This window comes from Moschus berezovskii, chromosome 16 (assembly GCF_049115385.1).
Source record: "Moschus berezovskii isolate FMDL1 chromosome 16, NW_MosBer_1.0, whole genome shotgun sequence".
NCBI classification, from domain to species: Eukaryota; Metazoa; Chordata; class Mammalia; order Artiodactyla; family Moschidae; genus Moschus; species Moschus berezovskii.
The window spans coordinates 84,888,683-84,907,279 of NC_142475.1; the positions used below are offsets into that span (position 1 = coordinate 84,888,683).

The 18,597-nt window shown below is 36.9% G+C and overlaps 2 protein-coding genes and 1 pseudogene across 5 annotated transcripts; all 3 read left to right on the top strand.

The window, feature by feature from the left end:
• The first annotated feature begins 1,149 nt into the window (after positions 1 to 1,149).
• LOC129560332 (olfactory receptor 4A47-like) lies at positions 1,150 to 2,080 on the top strand. Its single transcript, XM_088844632.1, has one exon. The coding sequence runs from the start codon at positions 1,319 to 1,321 to the stop codon at positions 2,078 to 2,080; it is 762 nt and encodes a 253-aa protein (XP_088700758.1). The 5' UTR covers positions 1,150 to 1,318.
• Positions 2,081 to 5,778: 3,698 nt separating this feature from the next.
• LOC129560157 (non-selective voltage-gated ion channel VDAC3-like) lies at positions 5,779 to 6,760 on the top strand. Of its 4 annotated transcripts, none has more exons than XM_088844633.1 (2): positions 5,779 to 6,369; positions 6,457 to 6,760. In XM_088844633.1, exons 1-2 carry the CDS (start codon positions 5,779 to 5,781, stop codon positions 6,628 to 6,630), a joined length of 765 nt encoding a protein of 254 aa, XP_088700759.1. In that variant the 3' UTR covers positions 6,631 to 6,760. The 4 variants fall into 4 exon arrangements, with proteins under 4 accessions (XP_088700759.1, XP_088700760.1, XP_088700761.1 ...); XM_088844634.1 differs by having other exon boundaries at positions 5,779 to 6,327; XM_088844635.1 differs by having other exon boundaries at positions 5,779 to 6,101; positions 6,330 to 6,760.
• Positions 6,761 to 16,237: 9,477 nt separating this feature from the next.
• On the top strand, positions 16,238 to 17,155 carry LOC129560055 (olfactory receptor 4A47-like; annotated as a pseudogene).
• The last annotated feature ends 1,442 nt before the right edge of the window (positions 17,156 to 18,597 follow it).

Below are 18,597 nucleotides of genomic sequence, written 5' to 3' on the forward strand. Positions count from 1 at the left end.
CTACCGTAATATTAAATGTGTTACATTAAAAAATGAGTGAGTGATTGGAATATACTGCAGGAGTTTAGAGAAGTAGAGCAATGTTATCAGAAGAAGGTTAAAAAGGACAGTTTGGGCAGTTTAAGGAGAACCGACTTTTAAGGGCACGGTAAATGTGGAGAGATTTAACAGAAGGTTGTTATGGTGGGCCAGGAAGAAATTAAGAAGTTGGGAATGATCAAATTTGTGATATATTCTGAAAGTAGAGTTAGTAGGATTTATTTAAGTTTTATGAGAGTAACAAATGAGCACTGAAATTTTGTTTCTGAACACTAACATGAAAATTATAGTATTTAATGAGGTAAATAAGGAATGCCTCTTTAAATTTTGCATAGAAAAAGCTCATGGTAATTGTCGAAAATTTAGAAGTTATGTTTTACAAACAGTAAATTGCTATTCAATTGGATTTTTAATTAGAGATGTTGGAAATAAGCATTTGAAATTTAGGGGAAAGGTAAGGGCTGGAGATAGAAAAATTAGACTGCTGCAGTCTAACTGATTGATCAAAAAAGGGTAATACCCACCTAAAGATTGAAGAAGTGTCAGTGAGGTTTGAGACAGTTCAGAACAAGGATCTTCTATTCACACATTCATCTACCCACACGGATTATGTGTATTACCTTGAGTGTATTTCATGTATTATACTTTGTGTCTTTATAAATGCTGTACATTTTCTTGGTTTCTCTTTTTACTTCTTTATACTTTCATTTATTTTTCACACTCAAGAGTGTAAAAGCTAAAGCACTGCTTCCTCTTCCTGCTTCTTCTGTGATGCCCACTTGATATACTCCTATATCCTGACTCCTCAGCACTGTGTGAATTTAATGGAACTTCAAACATGTGTCAGGAATTGTTTGGTTTTTTGTTCTGTGTCATATGACTGAGTTTAAACAAACAAACAAAACAACAAATGGGCCTTATTCAACTTGGTAATCAAAATGTCTATGACACATTAGACACAAATGGATGTTCTATTGATGTTCTTCCAAAGAATGGATAAATAAAAAAATATTCTTATACATTTGAGCATATTTCCTCTTTAAGTGCTATCCCCTTGTTTTTTTTAAGTAAACTGCTTTAATATGTGAAGTCAGTGCCTGTCCAGATTAGATGGGATCAAGAAATAATGCAACCTACTTTGTCCTTCTGGTTCTCACACAGAATATAAAAGGAGTGAAAAGTCCTTTTTGTTTTGCTCCTGTTCATCTACCTTTTGACTCAGGTGGGCAACCTTCTTATTATAGTGACTATAGCTGTCAGTAAGACCCTGAACTCAGCGATGTATTTTTTTCTTGCTAGCTTATCATGTAAGGATGTCACTTACTCCACTTCTATTACCCCCAAATTGATTTCAGAGTTGTTATCCAGGCAAAAACACATATCCTTTGAATCTTGTATGACCCAGTTGTTTGCAGAGCACCTTTTGCCTGGATCAGGGTTCTTACTTCTGCTGGTCATGGTCTATGACCGCTATATGGCCATCTGCAAGCCCTTGCATTATTTGGTCATCATGAGGCAGAGGATGTGTGTTGTGCTGACGGTGCTGTCCTGGGGTGGAGGTTTCTTGCATTCAGTAATTCAACTGTGCACTGTTTATGGGCTCCTATTCTGTGGCCCCAATGTCATTGATCACTGTATGTGTGACATGTACCCCATATTGGAACTCATCTGTACTGACACCTATGTCATTGGCATCTTAGTTGTGGCCAATGGAGGACTGATCTGCACTGCTGTGTTTCTGCTCTTACTCGTCTTCTATGGAGTCATCCTGAACTCTCTGAAGAACCTGAGTCAGGAAGGGAGGCAGAAAGCCCTCCAGACCTGTGGTTTCCACATTACTGTGGTTGTCTGCTTCTTCGTTGCCTGTATTTTCATGTATGTGAGATCTGTTAAAACATTCCCCAAAGACAAATTATTGATAGTGTTTTATACAATTATAACTCCCATGCTAAACCCACTAATCTACAGTCTAAGAAATTCTGAGTTGACTAATGCTTTGAAGAAGCTCTCAAGAAGAAACATCATGTCTCCTATTAAATAAGTGCACCCCCCAACATGAAGGGAGTCATTTGACATTAGGTTCCATTTCCTTAGAACGCAGAAGTCATTTTAAAATTTGATTCCGATTTTAAATATTTTCCTGAAAAAGGAAAAAAAAATTATCTTTCTTCAAAGAGTTTATGATCATTGGAATTAAAGATTACAATTATACAACTGTGCTATTAATGACAGTTTCCTCCATTCTAGAATATAAGGTACACCATTATCTTTATCACTCTACCTAGAAATATATAATGCCTGTACGGTAAGGAATTAATAATAAATAATGATGAATGAGAAAATTACTATATAGTAGCACTGATTTTTCGGAGAAGGCAATGGCAAGCCACTCCGGTACTCTTGCCTGGAGAATCCCATGGACGGAGCAGCCTGGTGGGCTACAGTCCATGGGGTCACTACTAGTCGGACACTACTGAGCGACTTCACTTTCACACATTGGAGAAGGAAATGGCAACCCACTCCAGTGTTCTTGCCTGGAGAATCCCAGGGATGGTGGAGCCTGGTGGGTTGCCATCTATGGGGTCACACAGAGGTGGACACGACTGAAGTGACTTAGCAGCAGCAGCAGCAGCACTGATTTTAGACAATTTGCACATTTGTATTTTTTACTCTTTTTCAGAGACTGGATAATTTTTATTTAGATTCTTGTGATTTAAGTGTATTTACCTTTTAATTTTTGCAATTCAAAATATTTAATTCTGTATAGTCCCTTTGTTAGTATATTTCAGTTGCATTATACACAAATTTTTTACTTTAATATTTTTAGTGTTCACAAGAAAATTGAAGTGAAATAGACAGTAATAACAACATAAATAAAACCAAATAATATGGGGTGAAGTGTCAAACAAATTTCCTCCTTTCCTCTCAATATTTTCCAATCTTCATTCTAAGAGGTGGAAACTAATTTTTATTCTTAATTTTCTTCTAGTAAAAATCTTTGCAAATGTCAGTGTATTTGCCAATATATATATTTGCTTTTTCTATATATATCACCCTTGCTTTTACTATGCCACATTTTAAAGATATTTCAATGCCAGCTCAAACATATCCCTTAACTTTTCTCATGTTTCACAATACTTCTTATAAATTTATATTAAAATTCATATGCCCATTCTTTTTCATGTGGTTTTAAACTTTTTTATGACAATTTTCAAATAGATATATGTTTTTGAAAATATGCAAATATGATTTCCTAGGCATAGAATTGTTGATTTGATATTTGAATCAATGATCAGGTAACATATGCACTTAAACTGTTTGCAGATGACATGATCCTCTACACAGAAAATCCTAAAGATTCTACCAGAAAATTACTAGAGGTAATCAATGAATGTAGTAAAGTTGAAGGATATAAAATCAATACACAGAAATCACTTGCATTCCTACACACTAACAATGAGAAAATAGAAAGAGAAATTAAGGAAAAATTCCATTCACCATTGCACTGAAAAGAATAAAATACTTAGGAATGAATATATCTACCAAAAGAAACAAAAGACCTATATATATATATATATAAAACTATGAAACACTGGTGAAAGAAATCAGAGAGGACACTAATAGATGGAGAAATATACCGTGCTCGTGGATTGGAAGAATAAATATTGTGAAAATGAGTATATTACCCAAAGTAATTTATAGATTCAATGCAATCCTTATCAAGCTACCAATGGTATTTTTCACAGAGCTAGAACAAATAATTTCACAATTTGTATGGAAATACAAAAAAACCTCAAATAGCCAAAGCAATCTTGAGAAAGAAGAATGGAACTGGGGGAATCAACCTGCTGGACTTCAGGCTCTACTACAAAGCCACAGTCATCAAGACAGTATGGTACTGGCATAAAGACAGAAATATAGATCAATGGAACAAAATAGAAAGCCCAGAGATAAATCCACACAACTATGGACACCTTATCTTTCACAAAGGAAGCAAGAATATTCAATGGAGAAAAGACAATCTCTTTAACAAGTGGTGCTGGGAAAACTGGTCAACCACTTGTAAAAGAATGAAATTAGAACACTTCCTAACACCATACACAAAAATAAACTCAAAATGGATTAAAGATCTAAATGTAAGACCAGAAACTATAAAACTCCTAGAGGAGAACGTGCTCCAACATAAATCACAGCTGGATCCTCCATGACCCATCTCCCAGAATATTGGAAATAATAGCAAAAATAAACAAATGGGACCTAATTAAAGTTAAAAGCTTCTGCACAACAAAGGAAACTATAAGCAAGGTGAAAAGACAGCCTTCAGAATGGGAGAAAATAATAGCAAATGAAGCAACTAATAAAGGATTAATCTAAAAAATGTACAAGCAACTCCTGCCTCTCAATTCCAGAAAAATAAAAGACCCAATCAAAAAGTGGGCCAAAGAACTAAACAGACATTTCTCCAAAGAAGACATACAGATGGATAACAAACACATGAAAAGATGCTCAACATCACTCATTATCAGAGAAATGCAAATCAAAACCACAATGAGGTACCATTTCAGGCCAGTCAGAATGGTTGCTATCCAAAATCTACAAGCAATAAATGCTGGAGAGGGTGTGGAGAAAAGGGAACCCTCTTACACTGTTGGTGGGAATGAAAACTAGCAGAGCCACTATGGAGAACAGTGTGGAGATGCCTTAAAACACTGGAAATAGAACTGCCATACGACCCAGCAATCGCACTCCTGGGCACACACACCGAGTAAACCAGAATTGAAAGAGACACATGCACTCCAATGTTCATCGCAGCACTGTTTATAATAACCAGGACATGGAAATATCAGCAGACGAATGGATAAGAAAGTGGTGGTACATATACACAATGGAGTATTACTCAGCAATTAAAAAGAATATACTTGAATCAGTTCTAATGAGGTGGATGAAACTGGAGCCTATTATACAGAGTGAAGTAAGCCAGAAAGAAAAACACCAATACAGTATAGTAACGCATATATATGGAATTTAGAAAGATGATAATGATAACCTTGTATACGAGACAGCAAAAAAGACACAGATGTATAGAATAGTCTTTTGGACTCTGTGGCAGAGGGCGAGGGTGGGATGATTTGGGAGAATGGCATTGAAACATGTATATTATCATATGTGAAACGAATTGCCAGTCCAGGTTTGATGCATGATACAGGATGCTCAGGGCTGGTGCACTGGGATGAACCAGAGGGATGGTTTGGGGAGGGTTGTGGGAGGGGGCTTCAAGATTGGGAACACATGTACACCCGGGGCAGATTCATGTCAGTGTATGTCAAAATCAATACAATACTGTAAAGTAATTAGCCTCCAATTAAAATAAATAAATTAAAAAAGAAAAAATAGAATCCCTGGGCTGGGGAAGATCCCCTGGAGGAGGAAATGGCAACCCACTCCAGTATTCTTGCCTAGAGAATTCCATAGACAGAGGAGCCTGGCAACTAAGCATGCTCAGTGGGGCTAATGGGGTTGCTTGAGGTGCTCCAGTGTGACTTTTGAGGATGTTGCTGGAAGAGATTTCCTGTCGTGCAGAAAGGGCAAAGGAATGACATATTCAGCAGTGTTGATTGGCCTCAGAATTTTGAAGTGAGGATCATGTTGGCAGTAGAGAAGCTGGCTGAATCCTCAGGCAAGATGAAATGAAGCACCTAGGGTTTTTGAAGACTTTTAGAGTGTATACCGATTTTTCATATGTGTAACACACCGACTTACTGTGTCCTAGGAAAGGCTGCCAAAGATATCTTCAACAAAGGATATGGATTTGGCATGGTCAAAATAGATCTGAGAACCAAGTCATGTAGTGGAGTGGAATTTTCTACTTCTGGTCATGCTTACACTGATACAGGGAAAGCATCAGGCGACCTAGTGACCAGATGCAAGATCTGTAACTATGGACTGACCTTCACCCAGAAGTGGAACACAGACAATACTCTTGGGACAGAAATCTCTTGGGAGAATAAGTTGGCCAAAGTGTTGAAACTGACTCTTGATACCATATTGGTACCCAACACAGGAAAGAAGAGTGGGAAATTGAAGGCCTCATATAAACAGGATTGTTTCAGTCTTGGCAGTAATGTTGATATAGATGTTTCAGGACCAACCATCTATGGCTGGGCTGTGTTGGCCTTTGAAGGTTGGCTTGCTGGCTATCAGATGAGTTTTGACACAGCCAAATCCAAACTGTCACAGAATAATTTTGCCCGGGGTTACCAGGCCACAGATTTCCAGCTGCACACTCACGTGAATGATGGCACTGAGTTTGGAGGGTCGATCTACCAGAAGGTGAATGAGAAAATTGAAACGTCAATAAACCTCGCGTGGACAACCGGCAGTAACAACACCCGCTTCGGCATCGCTGCTAAATACAAGCTAGACTGCAGAACTTCTCTCTCTGCTAAAGTAAACAATGCCTGCCTGACTGGACTGGGTTACACTAGGACCCTTCGACCAGGAGTGAAACTGACCCTGTCAGCTCTAATCGATGGAAAGAACTTCAATGCAGGTGGGCACAAGGTCATTCTGGGATTTGAACTAGAAGCTTAATGTGGTTTCAAATAAAGCATCGGCTTTGTCCCTGGAGGTGAAGAGAAATGAACCCACTATGTTTTGCCCTTAAAATTCTTCTGTGAAATTTCAAAAGTGTGAACTTTTTATTCTTCCAAAGAATTGTACTCCTCCCCACACTGAAGCTTAGGTACCGAGTCCATCCTAAGGGAGGTGCTTGAAGGCATGCCCAGAAGTTGTCACGTTCCTGCTGCGTTTCATTTCAGTTCCGCAGTGCTCTTTTCAATGTGTTCCTCAGAGGCAATGTAGTGTCATGTTCAAAGGAGATGACCTGACCATCACGTCCTGCATGTCCCACGCCACTTTTTCATGACCTTGTAATATATTGGTCTCTGTACGGTAGTAGAATCTTTGGTTTTGCATCAGAGTAAAATAAAATAAACCCATCACATTTAGAATATAAAAAAAGAAAAAAATAGGATCCCTACAAAATAGAATCCTGTAAAATATACCTCCTGTTCACTCAATATCAGAGTTTCCCAGTTTTTCCAGATGCAGTCACTATACTGTTTCTAAGATTCCTCAAATAATATGTTTTTTTCCAATAATAAAAGCATATTTTCATGTGTGTTTGCCTGTCTCTGTTTATATACTTTACATTTTGCAACTCAGTTTTCTGAAGATCTTTCCATACAGTCTTCGCAGATCTAACTCATTCTAGTTTCCTCATACTGCTCAGCTTCTTTGAAATTATGCAATGAAGTCTTTTTAAAATTTTCTAAGCATGAGTTTCTAGAAGTGAAATTGTTGAGTTAATTGGTGTATGTATTTAAAATGTTGATATTCATAGTCATGCAAAAATGCCATTACGACATTGAGCAAACTTACTACTCCCCTTACTTTGGAAAACACATGCTGAACCACTAGTGCTTGATAAACATTTATGGTATATGAAAATCTGATTAAAGAAACTGTTTCATTTATATACTTTTATTGATATTCAATAAACATAATTGAATTTGAGTATCACTCATATTTAAATGATTTGCAGTCCTTTTTCATGAATTGCTTATTAATGAATTTTTTGTGTGTATTTGATTGCCAATACTTTTCCATACTGATTTTAATAATTGAATTATACATTAGTTATCCCATTTACCCTGTGTTTGATTGTCATTTTTCCTGCTTGTGATTTCTTTTTTAATTTTTTAAATACTGAGAAGAATATTTCTGGGGATGTATAAATGTTTTTACATTTACATAATTGATTCTATCAACCTTTTTTGCCTCTATGTCTTAAATTGGTCTATCTCATTGTTACCAAAATACTCTTCACAGTTTTCAACATTTAATTTTTTAAGTCTTTCTGTTGCTTTACATTTTATGTTTACATTTTCCTTTGATATAAGAAAATAAGTAGGGATTACATTTTAATTATTCTTCTAGATTGTCATTATTATGGATGCATAATTATTTTTCCCCATGGTGGCTCAGAGGATAAAGTGCCTGCCTGCAATGCAGGAGACCCAGGTTTGATCCCTGGGTTGGGAAGATCCCCTGGAGAAGAAAATGGCAACCCACTCCAGTATTCTTGCCTGGAGAATCCCATGGACAGAGGAGCCTGGCAGGCTACAGTCCATGGGGTCACAAAGAGTCAGACACAACTGAGCGGCTTCACATGGCTTAGATATCCTAACTCTGTATTCCAAAATATGGCATGTGTTTGCATCAAATTCATTCCTCCACTAGCTTCCATTGATATTTTTATTCCTGTGCCATTTAATACACAATTTAATTGTGTGCAATTGATTTAGAATATATTTTACTATCTGTAAAGTCTAGGATTCCTTCATTGCTAATTTTTTATTAGAACTATGTCTATTTTTGCATATTTGTATTTTAAAATTAAATTTCATTAAGCTAGTCTGGTAAAAACTACACTGAGTTAGTATTTTGAGTAAAATTTGATTGAGAAAGCATCTGCATCTTCAGAGAATTGAGAGTTCCTATCCACAAGCTAAATGCTATCAGATCCATCAGAGAAAGGTTGGAATGAAGATTTATGCCACCTGTTGTGGTCATATTGCATACACCTTATTTAAGAACATGTGAATTAAAAAATCTCCAGATTTGAAAAATATTTACATCTGGTAATTGGATGAGGCAACGTGACTTTCCTGAGTTGAATTTTGGTGTTTCAGTTCAGGCCTCTGTTCACCAGACCTATATTCTTTTTTATCATTATCATTGTCACCTTAGTCTGCATGGGTTGCCATCACAAAATACTATAGACTCTGGAGCTTAGACCACAGACATTTATTTCCAATAGCTCTGCAGACTGATATCCAGATCACAGTGGTTGCTAGGTTGGTCTCTGGTGAATCCTCTTTTCCTACCTTGCATTGGGCACCTTCTCACTCTGTCCTTGCATGGCCTTTCTTGTGTGCACTTGTGCAAGAGAAAGCTCTTTGTCCCCTCCACTTCTTATAAGGTTGCCAGTTCTATCAGATTTGGACTGACCCTTATGATCTCAAGGAGTACCAGCTATTTCAGTCACCATTTCAAGGTTTCCAAACCTAGGTACTAGATGGAGGAGTGAATAAACTTTTTAGATGACCTCTGTCTGATAATTTTTAACTTCCTTCTTGAGAGAGGTGGAGCCAGAAGTATTCAGCTGAATGGATCAAATTCTTGACCCACTGAAATAATCTAATATAATACAATGAATGTTGGTATTTCAAATAGTTTTATTTTTTCAGATATCACAATAGTATCTGAAACACTGTAGCAATTTAGACACTATGATATTGGCTCATGGACATGTACACTGACTGAACAAAAGAGAAAGCTAAGAAAAAGAATGATAAATATACAGATTTTTGTATCTGGAAGTAATGGTGTTTCAAGGTATGGGAGAAAGAATGGTTATTCACTGTATGAGAGTGCCTTGTACTGCAAGGAGATCCAACCAGTCCATTCTAAAGGAGATCAGTCCTGGGTGTTCATTGGAAGGACTGATGTTAAAGCTGAAATTCCAATACTTGGCCACCTCATAAGAAGAGTTGACTCACTGGAAAAGACTCTGATGCTGGGAAAGGTTGGGGGCGGGAGGAGAAGGGGACGAAAGAGAATGAGATGGCTGGATGTCATCACCAACTGTGGATATGAGTTTGAGTGAACTCCGGGAGTTGGTGATGGACAGGGAGGCCTGGCGTGCTGTGATTCATGGGGTCGTGGAGAGTCGGACACGACTGAGTGACTGAACTGAACTGAACTGAACTGGGAACTGAACTGGGAAATCTATTTTTTAAAAAACAATCATGATTTAATTTTTTAAAAATTTATTGGCTGTGCCACAAGGCACATGGAGTTTTAATTCCTCACCCAGATTTTGAACCTGTACCCTTGCATTGGAAGCACAGAGTCTTAACCACTACACTGCAAGGAAGTCCCTATTTATCCTTATGATAGGAAAGTGTATTTTCACTTCACACTATACTTTAACGAGTATAGTCTATGTGGGTTATATATGTAAATGTGAAATAAATAACTTTAAAATGCTTAAAGATAATTATCTTTATAAATTTGAGGCAGGGAATGACTTTGAGAACTAAAATGCAGAGAACTTTCATCCTGAATCTAATTTCCATATTCTTACATAATAGAATAGGTGGTTAATCTTTGATCTCAATCATGTTCACTGCAGTATCCAGGTATGAACTCCCCTTATTCATAATTTGGAAGTGTGTAGTACAGTGAATTCAGATCCTTCATAGAAAGGTTGGAATGAAGACTTATATTACCTATGTGTGGTCATATTGCAAGCATCTTATTCCATAATACAAGAAGATTCATTCATTTAAAAATCTCTGGATTTTGGGGGGGGGGATGTGTGTGTGTATGCTCAGTCCTGTCTGGCTCTTTGCAGCCCCGTGGACTGTAGCTGCTCTCTCCATGGAATTTCCAGTCAAGAATACTGGAACAGGTTGCCATTTCCTACTCCAGGGAATCTATCTTTCTCAGGGATCAAGTTGGCATCTGTGTCTCCTTCATTGGCAGATGGATTCTTTACCACTGCACCACCTGAGGGGTCCAAAAAGTTTTCACACCTGGTAATTAGATGTGTGCTGTGCTTAGTAGCTCAGTCGTGTCCAACTCTTTGAGACCCCATGGACTATAGCCCAGTAGGCTCCTCTTACCATGGGATTCTCCAGGCAAGAATATTTAATTGGATTACCATGCCCTCCTCCAGGGGATCTTCCCAACTAGGGATCAAACCCAGGTCTCCCGCAGTGCAGGCGGATTCTTTACCATCTGAGTCACCAAGGAAGCCTGGTAATTAGATAAGGGGCCATGATTTTCCTGAACCAAATTCTGGTGTTTCAATTCAGGCCTCTGTTCACCAAACCTAGATTACATTTTTATCATCATCATTGTCACCTTAGTCTACCTAAGCTCTTTTCAAAATACTGTTTATCCTCTGGGTGCCAGAGCCTGTGTGATGTGTGTGTGTGTGCTCTTTTAGGTTGGAGTCTCTGCTTCTTATAACCATCTTCCAGCTCTCCATCAAGTAAGCCCCAATGGTCCTCAAAGCCAGAATATTTTGAGGGTCCCTCTTCCTGGTGCAGGACTCTTGGCTACAGAATTTGAAGTGAGGCTCAGAGTCCTGATTTCTTGAGGAGAAACTGCAATTGTTATTACCATCCTGTGTGGTTCACCCACACAGGGGCATGGTCTTGACTACATTGTGTCTTCACTCTTCCTACCTGTTTGCTTTGGTTTCTTTTTTATATCATATCTTCTGCTGTAGGGGATTATCCTGCTAGTCTTCACGTTGTTCTCTTTAGTAATTGTTCTATATTATTATTATGTGTGTGTGCTCAAGTCATATCTGACTCTTTGAGACCCCATGGAGTATAGCCCCAGGCTCCTCTGTCCATGGGATTTTCCAGGTAAGAATACTGGAGCAGGTTGCCATTTCCTACTCTAGGGATCTTCTTGACTCAGGCATAGAACCTGCATCTCTTGTGTTTCCTGCATTGGCAGGCGGATTCTTTTTCACTCTGCCACTTGAAAAGTGCTCTGTAAATAGTTATAATTTTGGTATCCCCATGGAAGGAAGTGATCTCAGGGTTTTTCTACCCTGCATGTTGGCCATTCTCTCCTAGTCTGTCTTTATGCCAAAGTCACACTGCTGTGATCACCATAGTTTTGTCGTATGTTATAGAACCAGGAATAGGAAATCCACCAATCTGTTCTTTTTTCAAGATTGCTCTGCTGATTTAGATTCCCTTGAGATTTCATATGACTTTTAGGATGAAGGTTTCTATTTGTAGAGAATATATTGGGGGGTTTATTAGGGATTGCATTGAATCTATAGATCACTTTAAGTAGCATTGACATCTTAATAATATTAAGTAGTCCAGATCATCAGTCCAGAAAATAAATGTTTTCCATTTATTTGTGTCTTCTGTAATATCTTTCAGCAACATTTTTGCAGTTTTTATTTTTTTTTTCAATTTTTTATGCTATAAAATTGTTTATTTAAGAAAAGAGACTTTGTTTTTCTGTCTAAGTGTTTTTATAAAACTACGATTTTTTTAATTGGATATTAATTACTTTACAATATTATATTGGTTGGTTTTGCCAAACATTGACATGAATCCACCCTGGGTGTACATGTGTTCCCCTTCTTGAACCCCCCTCCCACCTTCCTCTTCCCCTTATCCTCCCTCTAGCATACAAACCTTTTCCTACTTTGATTAAGTTTGTTCTGAGGTAGTTTACTCCTTGCACTGTTATCAATGGAATTGTTTTATTAATTTGATCTTTGGGTTGTTCATTGATAGTATAGAAACTCAACATTCATTCACAATAAAAAATGCTCTCAAGAGACTGGGTATAGAGAGTGTGCCTTAACATAACAAAGACTATAGAACAGTTCCGTAGCTCACATTAGACTCAGCACTGGAAGACTGAAAACTTTCCTGTTAAAAATCAGGAACAACATAAAAGTGCAACCACTTATCACTTAAAGAAAGCAAAAACGAAGCACTGTGAGAACTCTGCTTTGAATGTTTTGCGTTTTCTACCTGTAGATCAGATCGTCCCCGAGGTGAAATGCTTTTATCATTAGTCACATTTTACTGTCTGTGACCGAGATTCCAATGGTAGCCACTTTCTAGCATTTGAATCTCCACTTAAACATCACCTTTAAAAACTGTTTATTCTAATTACATTGTCATAGTGCTGAGGAGGTAGCAGGCAGGAAGGCCAGAGGTCCCCCAGGGGCAGGAGGACTTAAACTGCAAGTGGCAGACTTGTTTTTTTTTCCTTCTCTACACAAACTTAAAGACACTTGGTTCTGCCTTGAGCTAACCAATGTGTTTTTCTTATGTTAATGAAACTACGTATTTCCTTTGGAATTTGCGTTTCTTCAAAATGATTCCGCCTAAGACTAACTTTTCTCTTTTCCCAAACCTTGGGCTGATAATGGCTCAACAAACCAGTATTTCTGTCAATTGTTTTCTGGCCAGGGGATGACATACCTTGTGCCATCCTACCTCAAAAGCACATATTGTGGGACAGGGGTCTGGTGAAACTCTCTCAGCCTTGAGGTGTCTCTCTTATCTGAGGAATAGCTTTCTAACAGACATAAAACACCTTGCTATAAACCAGCAATGGGGCACTCTTTCTGTCCCCTTCTGATATCCATGTCAGAAGCTTTCCCTATCTCTATTATACTTTAATAAAACTATGCTACACAAAAGTTCCAAGTAGCCAGGCCTCATTTCTTACTCCAGATTGAAATCCTCTCCTCCAGAGGCCATGATTCCTGGCGTAACACCCGGACCGAAGCAGCAACATTTCAGTATAATTTTTTCTTTTTATTTCTGTCATAGTACCCTATTTGTTTTCTTTTAAGCAGTGAATAAGGCAATTCTTACTTTATTAAATTTTCTCCTTTATTGTTTGACTCATAAGAACATGAGACCCATCCAGGAAGGAATTTTTACATGATTTCCACCCTGTTTTATTAATTGCTGTGTTCTCACTCAGAGTATAGTTCCTGGATTTAAACAGGTAACTTGAAAAAAAAAAAAAAAAAACATAAATAATTAGGTATTACATCGAAATTTTGGTGAGAAAATTATTATATACTTAACCTAAGTTCAAGGCAGAATAAATTTAGTATTAAATAAAAAGAAAGAAAAATTGCTGTTGCAGGTTGGGAAATGTGTACCTAGTTAGTCTAACTAGAACAAAATGATTGAGATTATTTTTTTTTTTTTGACTCATAATAACATCATGACAGTTCTAAAGCAATTTTTTTCTCCATGTTACACTTTGAGACCCTAATTATGTGATTTGACCCAATAGTCTCTTCACATACAGATGCACTTTTTAAACTTTGTGGAAAATACCAGTGAATTTGATTAAGAAAGAATCAATCTTGGACACAGTCCAGGTCCAAAACTCAATGATAAATGTGGTTTGAAGGTGCAAAATGTCCAGTGATCTTTGCCCCTTTTGGGGGAAAAGAAGTGACTTTATTTTAAGAACTGGTATAAAAATTTCAGGTGGTTCTTTGTTAGGCTGAAAACATTGCATTAAAAAAAACACACACACACACAATGCAAGAATGTCTCTCAAAATCTCAAGTTCTATTCTACACCATGATATAATGAGAGGGACTAAACAACTAAATGGTATTTTTATATTTTGAAGTTGGTAGGAAAAGAAATTACTAGAGACACATTTTCTTGGGAAAAGATGGATGTTATCTTCCTTCACAACATATAATTTGTTTATAATTTTAATTATCCTAACATGGTAACTATTTGTTTTTGTGCATGCATGTGTCTATGTGTGTGCCCCATGAAATTTCTTTTAAATAATCTATAGTGCAATTAAGAAAATCTTCTGAATAACCAAAAAACTTCATGAAGAAAGTGGACAGATAGCTGAATGAAATAAAATATATCCTGGAGTAATGCTGCATCCGTTTATCTTTATTGTCATGCTGAATGAAAAAAGAACTTGAAGTTTTTATGAGTAACTTAAGAAGTCTTCCTTCAGATTGTGACCAAGACTACACAAGGTAAGACCAACAGTAAAGAGTGGGACCCAGGCTTCGCAATTGTATGACTTTTATTATGTAAGAAATTAAATTCCTTTGAAATAAGTCAAGCTTAGATTTAATTCTGGTTTTACCATTGAAAAATATGTGATCTTGGGATAATTAATTAGATGTTTTAAGCCTTAGTTTCCTCAACTATGAAATGAAGATTATAGTACTTACTGCAGAATTTAAGTGTGATGTATTAAACTGAGTGCATGATTGGAATTCACTACAGGAGTTTTAAGAAGTGGAGTAAGATAACCAGAACAAGATTCAAAAACAATCATACAAGCCACTTTAGGACAACAAGTTGTTCCTGGCAGGAACAAAAGTGGAAAGACACAGCAAGAAACTACTGCAGTTGGTCAGGAAGGAAATAAAACTTGTTATATTTTGAAAGTAGAGACAACAGAATTTGTCAAGTGTGTCAATAAATAAAATTAGAGCAATAAAGCAGTGAAGAAAATTCTAAAGTTTTTTGTCTGAGTAATTACTTGGAAGGTGGGTACCATTTAATGAGACAGGAAACTGCAAGGAGATCCAACCAGTCCATTCTAAAGGAGATCAATCCTGGATGTTCATTGGAGGGACTGATGCTAAAGCTGAAACTCCAATACTTTGGCCACCTCATGAGACGAGTTGACTCACTGGAAAAGACTCTGATGCTGGGAAAGGTTGGGGGCGGGAGGAGAAGGGGACGACGGAGAATGAGATGGCTGGATGGCATCACCGACTCTGTGGACATGAGTTTGAGTGTACTCCGGGAGTTGGTGATGGACAGGGAGGCCTGGCGTGCTGTGATTCATGGGGTCGCGGAGAGTCGGACACGACTGAGCGACTGAACTGAACTGAACTGAACTGAACTTTAACATTTATTTTTATATGTATTAAATTGATATCTAGTTATAGATGTCCAAAATTGTATGTTGCCTATAAGGGTTAGAAATAAGTAGAGAGATAGGGGCTTGACACAAAATTAAAGTGCTTCAGCATTTATTGTGCAGGGAAAGGAGGAATATCTAGGTTAAGGTCCTAAGGATTCTCAGTGTGATTTGAAACAGTTCAGGACAGTGACTTTCAAGTCATAGTTTGATCCGCTTATACTGACTATGGAAATTTGCTTGATTGATATCAAGTATAGCACCTTTGTGATGTCTTAAATGATGCACATTTTTAAGGAATTTTCTTCTCATCTTCTCTTGTGCTTTCACTTTTCTTTTAAAACTCAGCTAAAGCTTTCTCTCCTCCAAAACTTTCTTGATTCTGGTTTGATTGATATGTTTTTACACTGAACCTTGGCTTTGTATGGGCCTGAAATTGTCTGAATCCTCATTATGTACCATATCATGGAGAGTGGGGAACTTGGTCATCAGAATATTTATGACACATTGCACACAAATACTCCACAATAATCTTTTAATTGAATAGATTAATAAAGGTTGAGATCATAGTGCATTATAAAAGTTTTCCTCTTGTTTTGTAGGTAAATTGCTAATATGTGAAGCCAGCTCATGTACAGACTAAATGGAACCAAGGAACAATGTGACTTAGTTTGTCCTCCTGGACCTCACACAGAATCCAAAGGAGCAGAAAATCCTTTTTGTTCTGTTCTTCTATATTTTGACTATGGTGGGCAATCTGCTCATTGTTGTGACTATAACTGTCAGTAAGACCCTGAACTCTCCAATGTACTTTTTTCTTTCCTGCTTATCATTTATAGATCTAATTTATTCCTCTTCTATTACCCGGAGAATGATTTCAGACTTGTCCCTTGGGAAAAATACCATATCCTTTGTATCTTGCATGACCCAGCTATTTACAGAACATTTTTTTTTGTGGATCCGAGATATCTATCCTGCTGGTGATGGCCTATGACTGCTATGTGGCCATCTGCAAGCCCTTGCATTATCTGGTGATCATGAGGCAGAGGGTGTGTGTTGTACTGCTGATAGTGTCCTGTTTTGGAGGTTTCCTGCACTCAATTATTCAACTTAGCACTGTTTATGGGCTCCCATTCTGTGGCCCAATGTCATTGATCACTTTATGTGTGATATGCACCCATTATTGAAACTCGTCTGTACTGACACCTATGTCATCTGCGTCTTAGTGCTGGCTAATGGAGGACTGATGTGCATTATTTTATTTCTGCTGTTACTCGTCTCCTATGGAGTCATCCTGCACTCTCTGAAGAACCTGAGTCAGGAAGGGAGGCGGACAGCCCTGCAGACTTGTGGTTCCCACATCACTGTGGTTGTCTGCTTCTTTGTTCCCTGCATTTTCATGTATGCAAGACCTGCTAAGACTTTCCCCATTGACAAATCATTGAGCGTGTTTTATACGGTCATAAGCCCCATGCTGAACCCATTAACTTACAGTCTAAGAAATTCTGAGATGACCAATGCTATGAAGAAACTCTGGAGAAAATTATGTCTTATCAAGTAGCAAATAATTGAATTATTCATAGTGAAGAAAGTAATGCAGTGTTAGGGTCAGTATCCTTGGAATGTAAAAGTTTTCATAAATCTGATGCAAACTTTCCATTTCTATAAATGATTTATGATAATTATAAGTAAAAACAAAACTACATGTCTGTGTATTAATAATAGTTTCTCTGCTAAAATGTAACCTTTTAATGTCTGTTTTATTATTGCATCTAGAAAGCTGAAATGAAGTAGGGAATCAAAGATAATATTAGTCAATGAAATTTTACAGTTGCACTAATTTTTACTTAATTTCTGATTTACTTTCAATACAATCTCATTCTTAGTTTTATTTTAGTGATATTCTTTTATTGTATCTTTTTTATTGTAATAGTTAAAATATTTAATGCTACACAGATTATTCTTTTTGTTCGATGTTATTTGCATTACATATGACATTTAGGGTAATATTCAATTTTAAATAAATTATTGAATATATGCTAGATATTAACACATATAAAATAGATTTAAACAAAATTCAGTACTGTAGAATAAACCTTCCAAATCCATCCCAAACAAGAGTCCCTCCCATTTCTTCCAGATGGAGTCACTCAAACAATAATCTTGGCAAAAATAAACGTGTTTGTAACTGTGCTTCCTTTATGAATTTTGCATTTTACTCCTCAGCCTCCTGAAGATCTTTACATATCAATTTGTATATGATAAAACTCATTCTCTTTCCTCATACTGCTTAACTGTGGTTTGAAGATACACTGACACTGATATATTAAATCCTGTTCATGTTTTCCTTGGACTTTTTCTATGAGAAATAATTATGCAGTTAAAAATATTTTTGAAATTTTCTAAGTTTGAGTTCCTAGAAGTGGAGCAGTTTAGTCAATTGGTATCTGTATTTAAAATGCTGATGTTTATAGTTATTGCCAAAGTGCCACTCATGACCAAAATTGTTACCACTGTCAGTGGTAAATTTTTTTTGATCACATTCTGAACAACTAGTGCTTGATAAGCGTTTGTAGTATATGAAAGTCTGATTAAGAAATTGTTTCATTTGTGTACTTTAAAATTTTAATTTTATTGGCATATAGTTGATTTACAATATAGTGTTAGTTTCTGGTGTACAGTAAAGTGATGGAGTTATACATACATATACGGTCATTATTTTTTAGATACTTTTCTCGTATAGGTTATCACAGAATATTGAGTAGAGATCCCTGTACTATACAGTAGTTCCCTGTGCTGTAGAATAGGCCCCTGTGCTATACAGTAGTTGATTTTCTATCTCATATATAGTAGTGTGAATGAATGAAATTAGAACATTCTTCAACACCATAGACAAAAATAAGCTCAAAATGGATCAAAGACGTAATGTAAAGTCAGACACTATAAATGTTTAGAGGAAAATTTAGGCAGAACACTCTTTGACATAAATTGCAGCAGCATACA

Excerpts from the sequence above, each read along its gene's own strand:
- LOC129560332 (XM_088844632.1), top strand. The coding sequence starts at position 1,319 with ATGTATTTTTTTCTTGCTAGCTTATCATGTAAGGATGTCACTTACTCC.
- LOC129560157 (XM_055432091.2), top strand. The coding sequence starts at position 5,854 with ATGGTCAAAATAGATCTGAGAACCAAGTCATGTAGTGGAGTGGAATTT.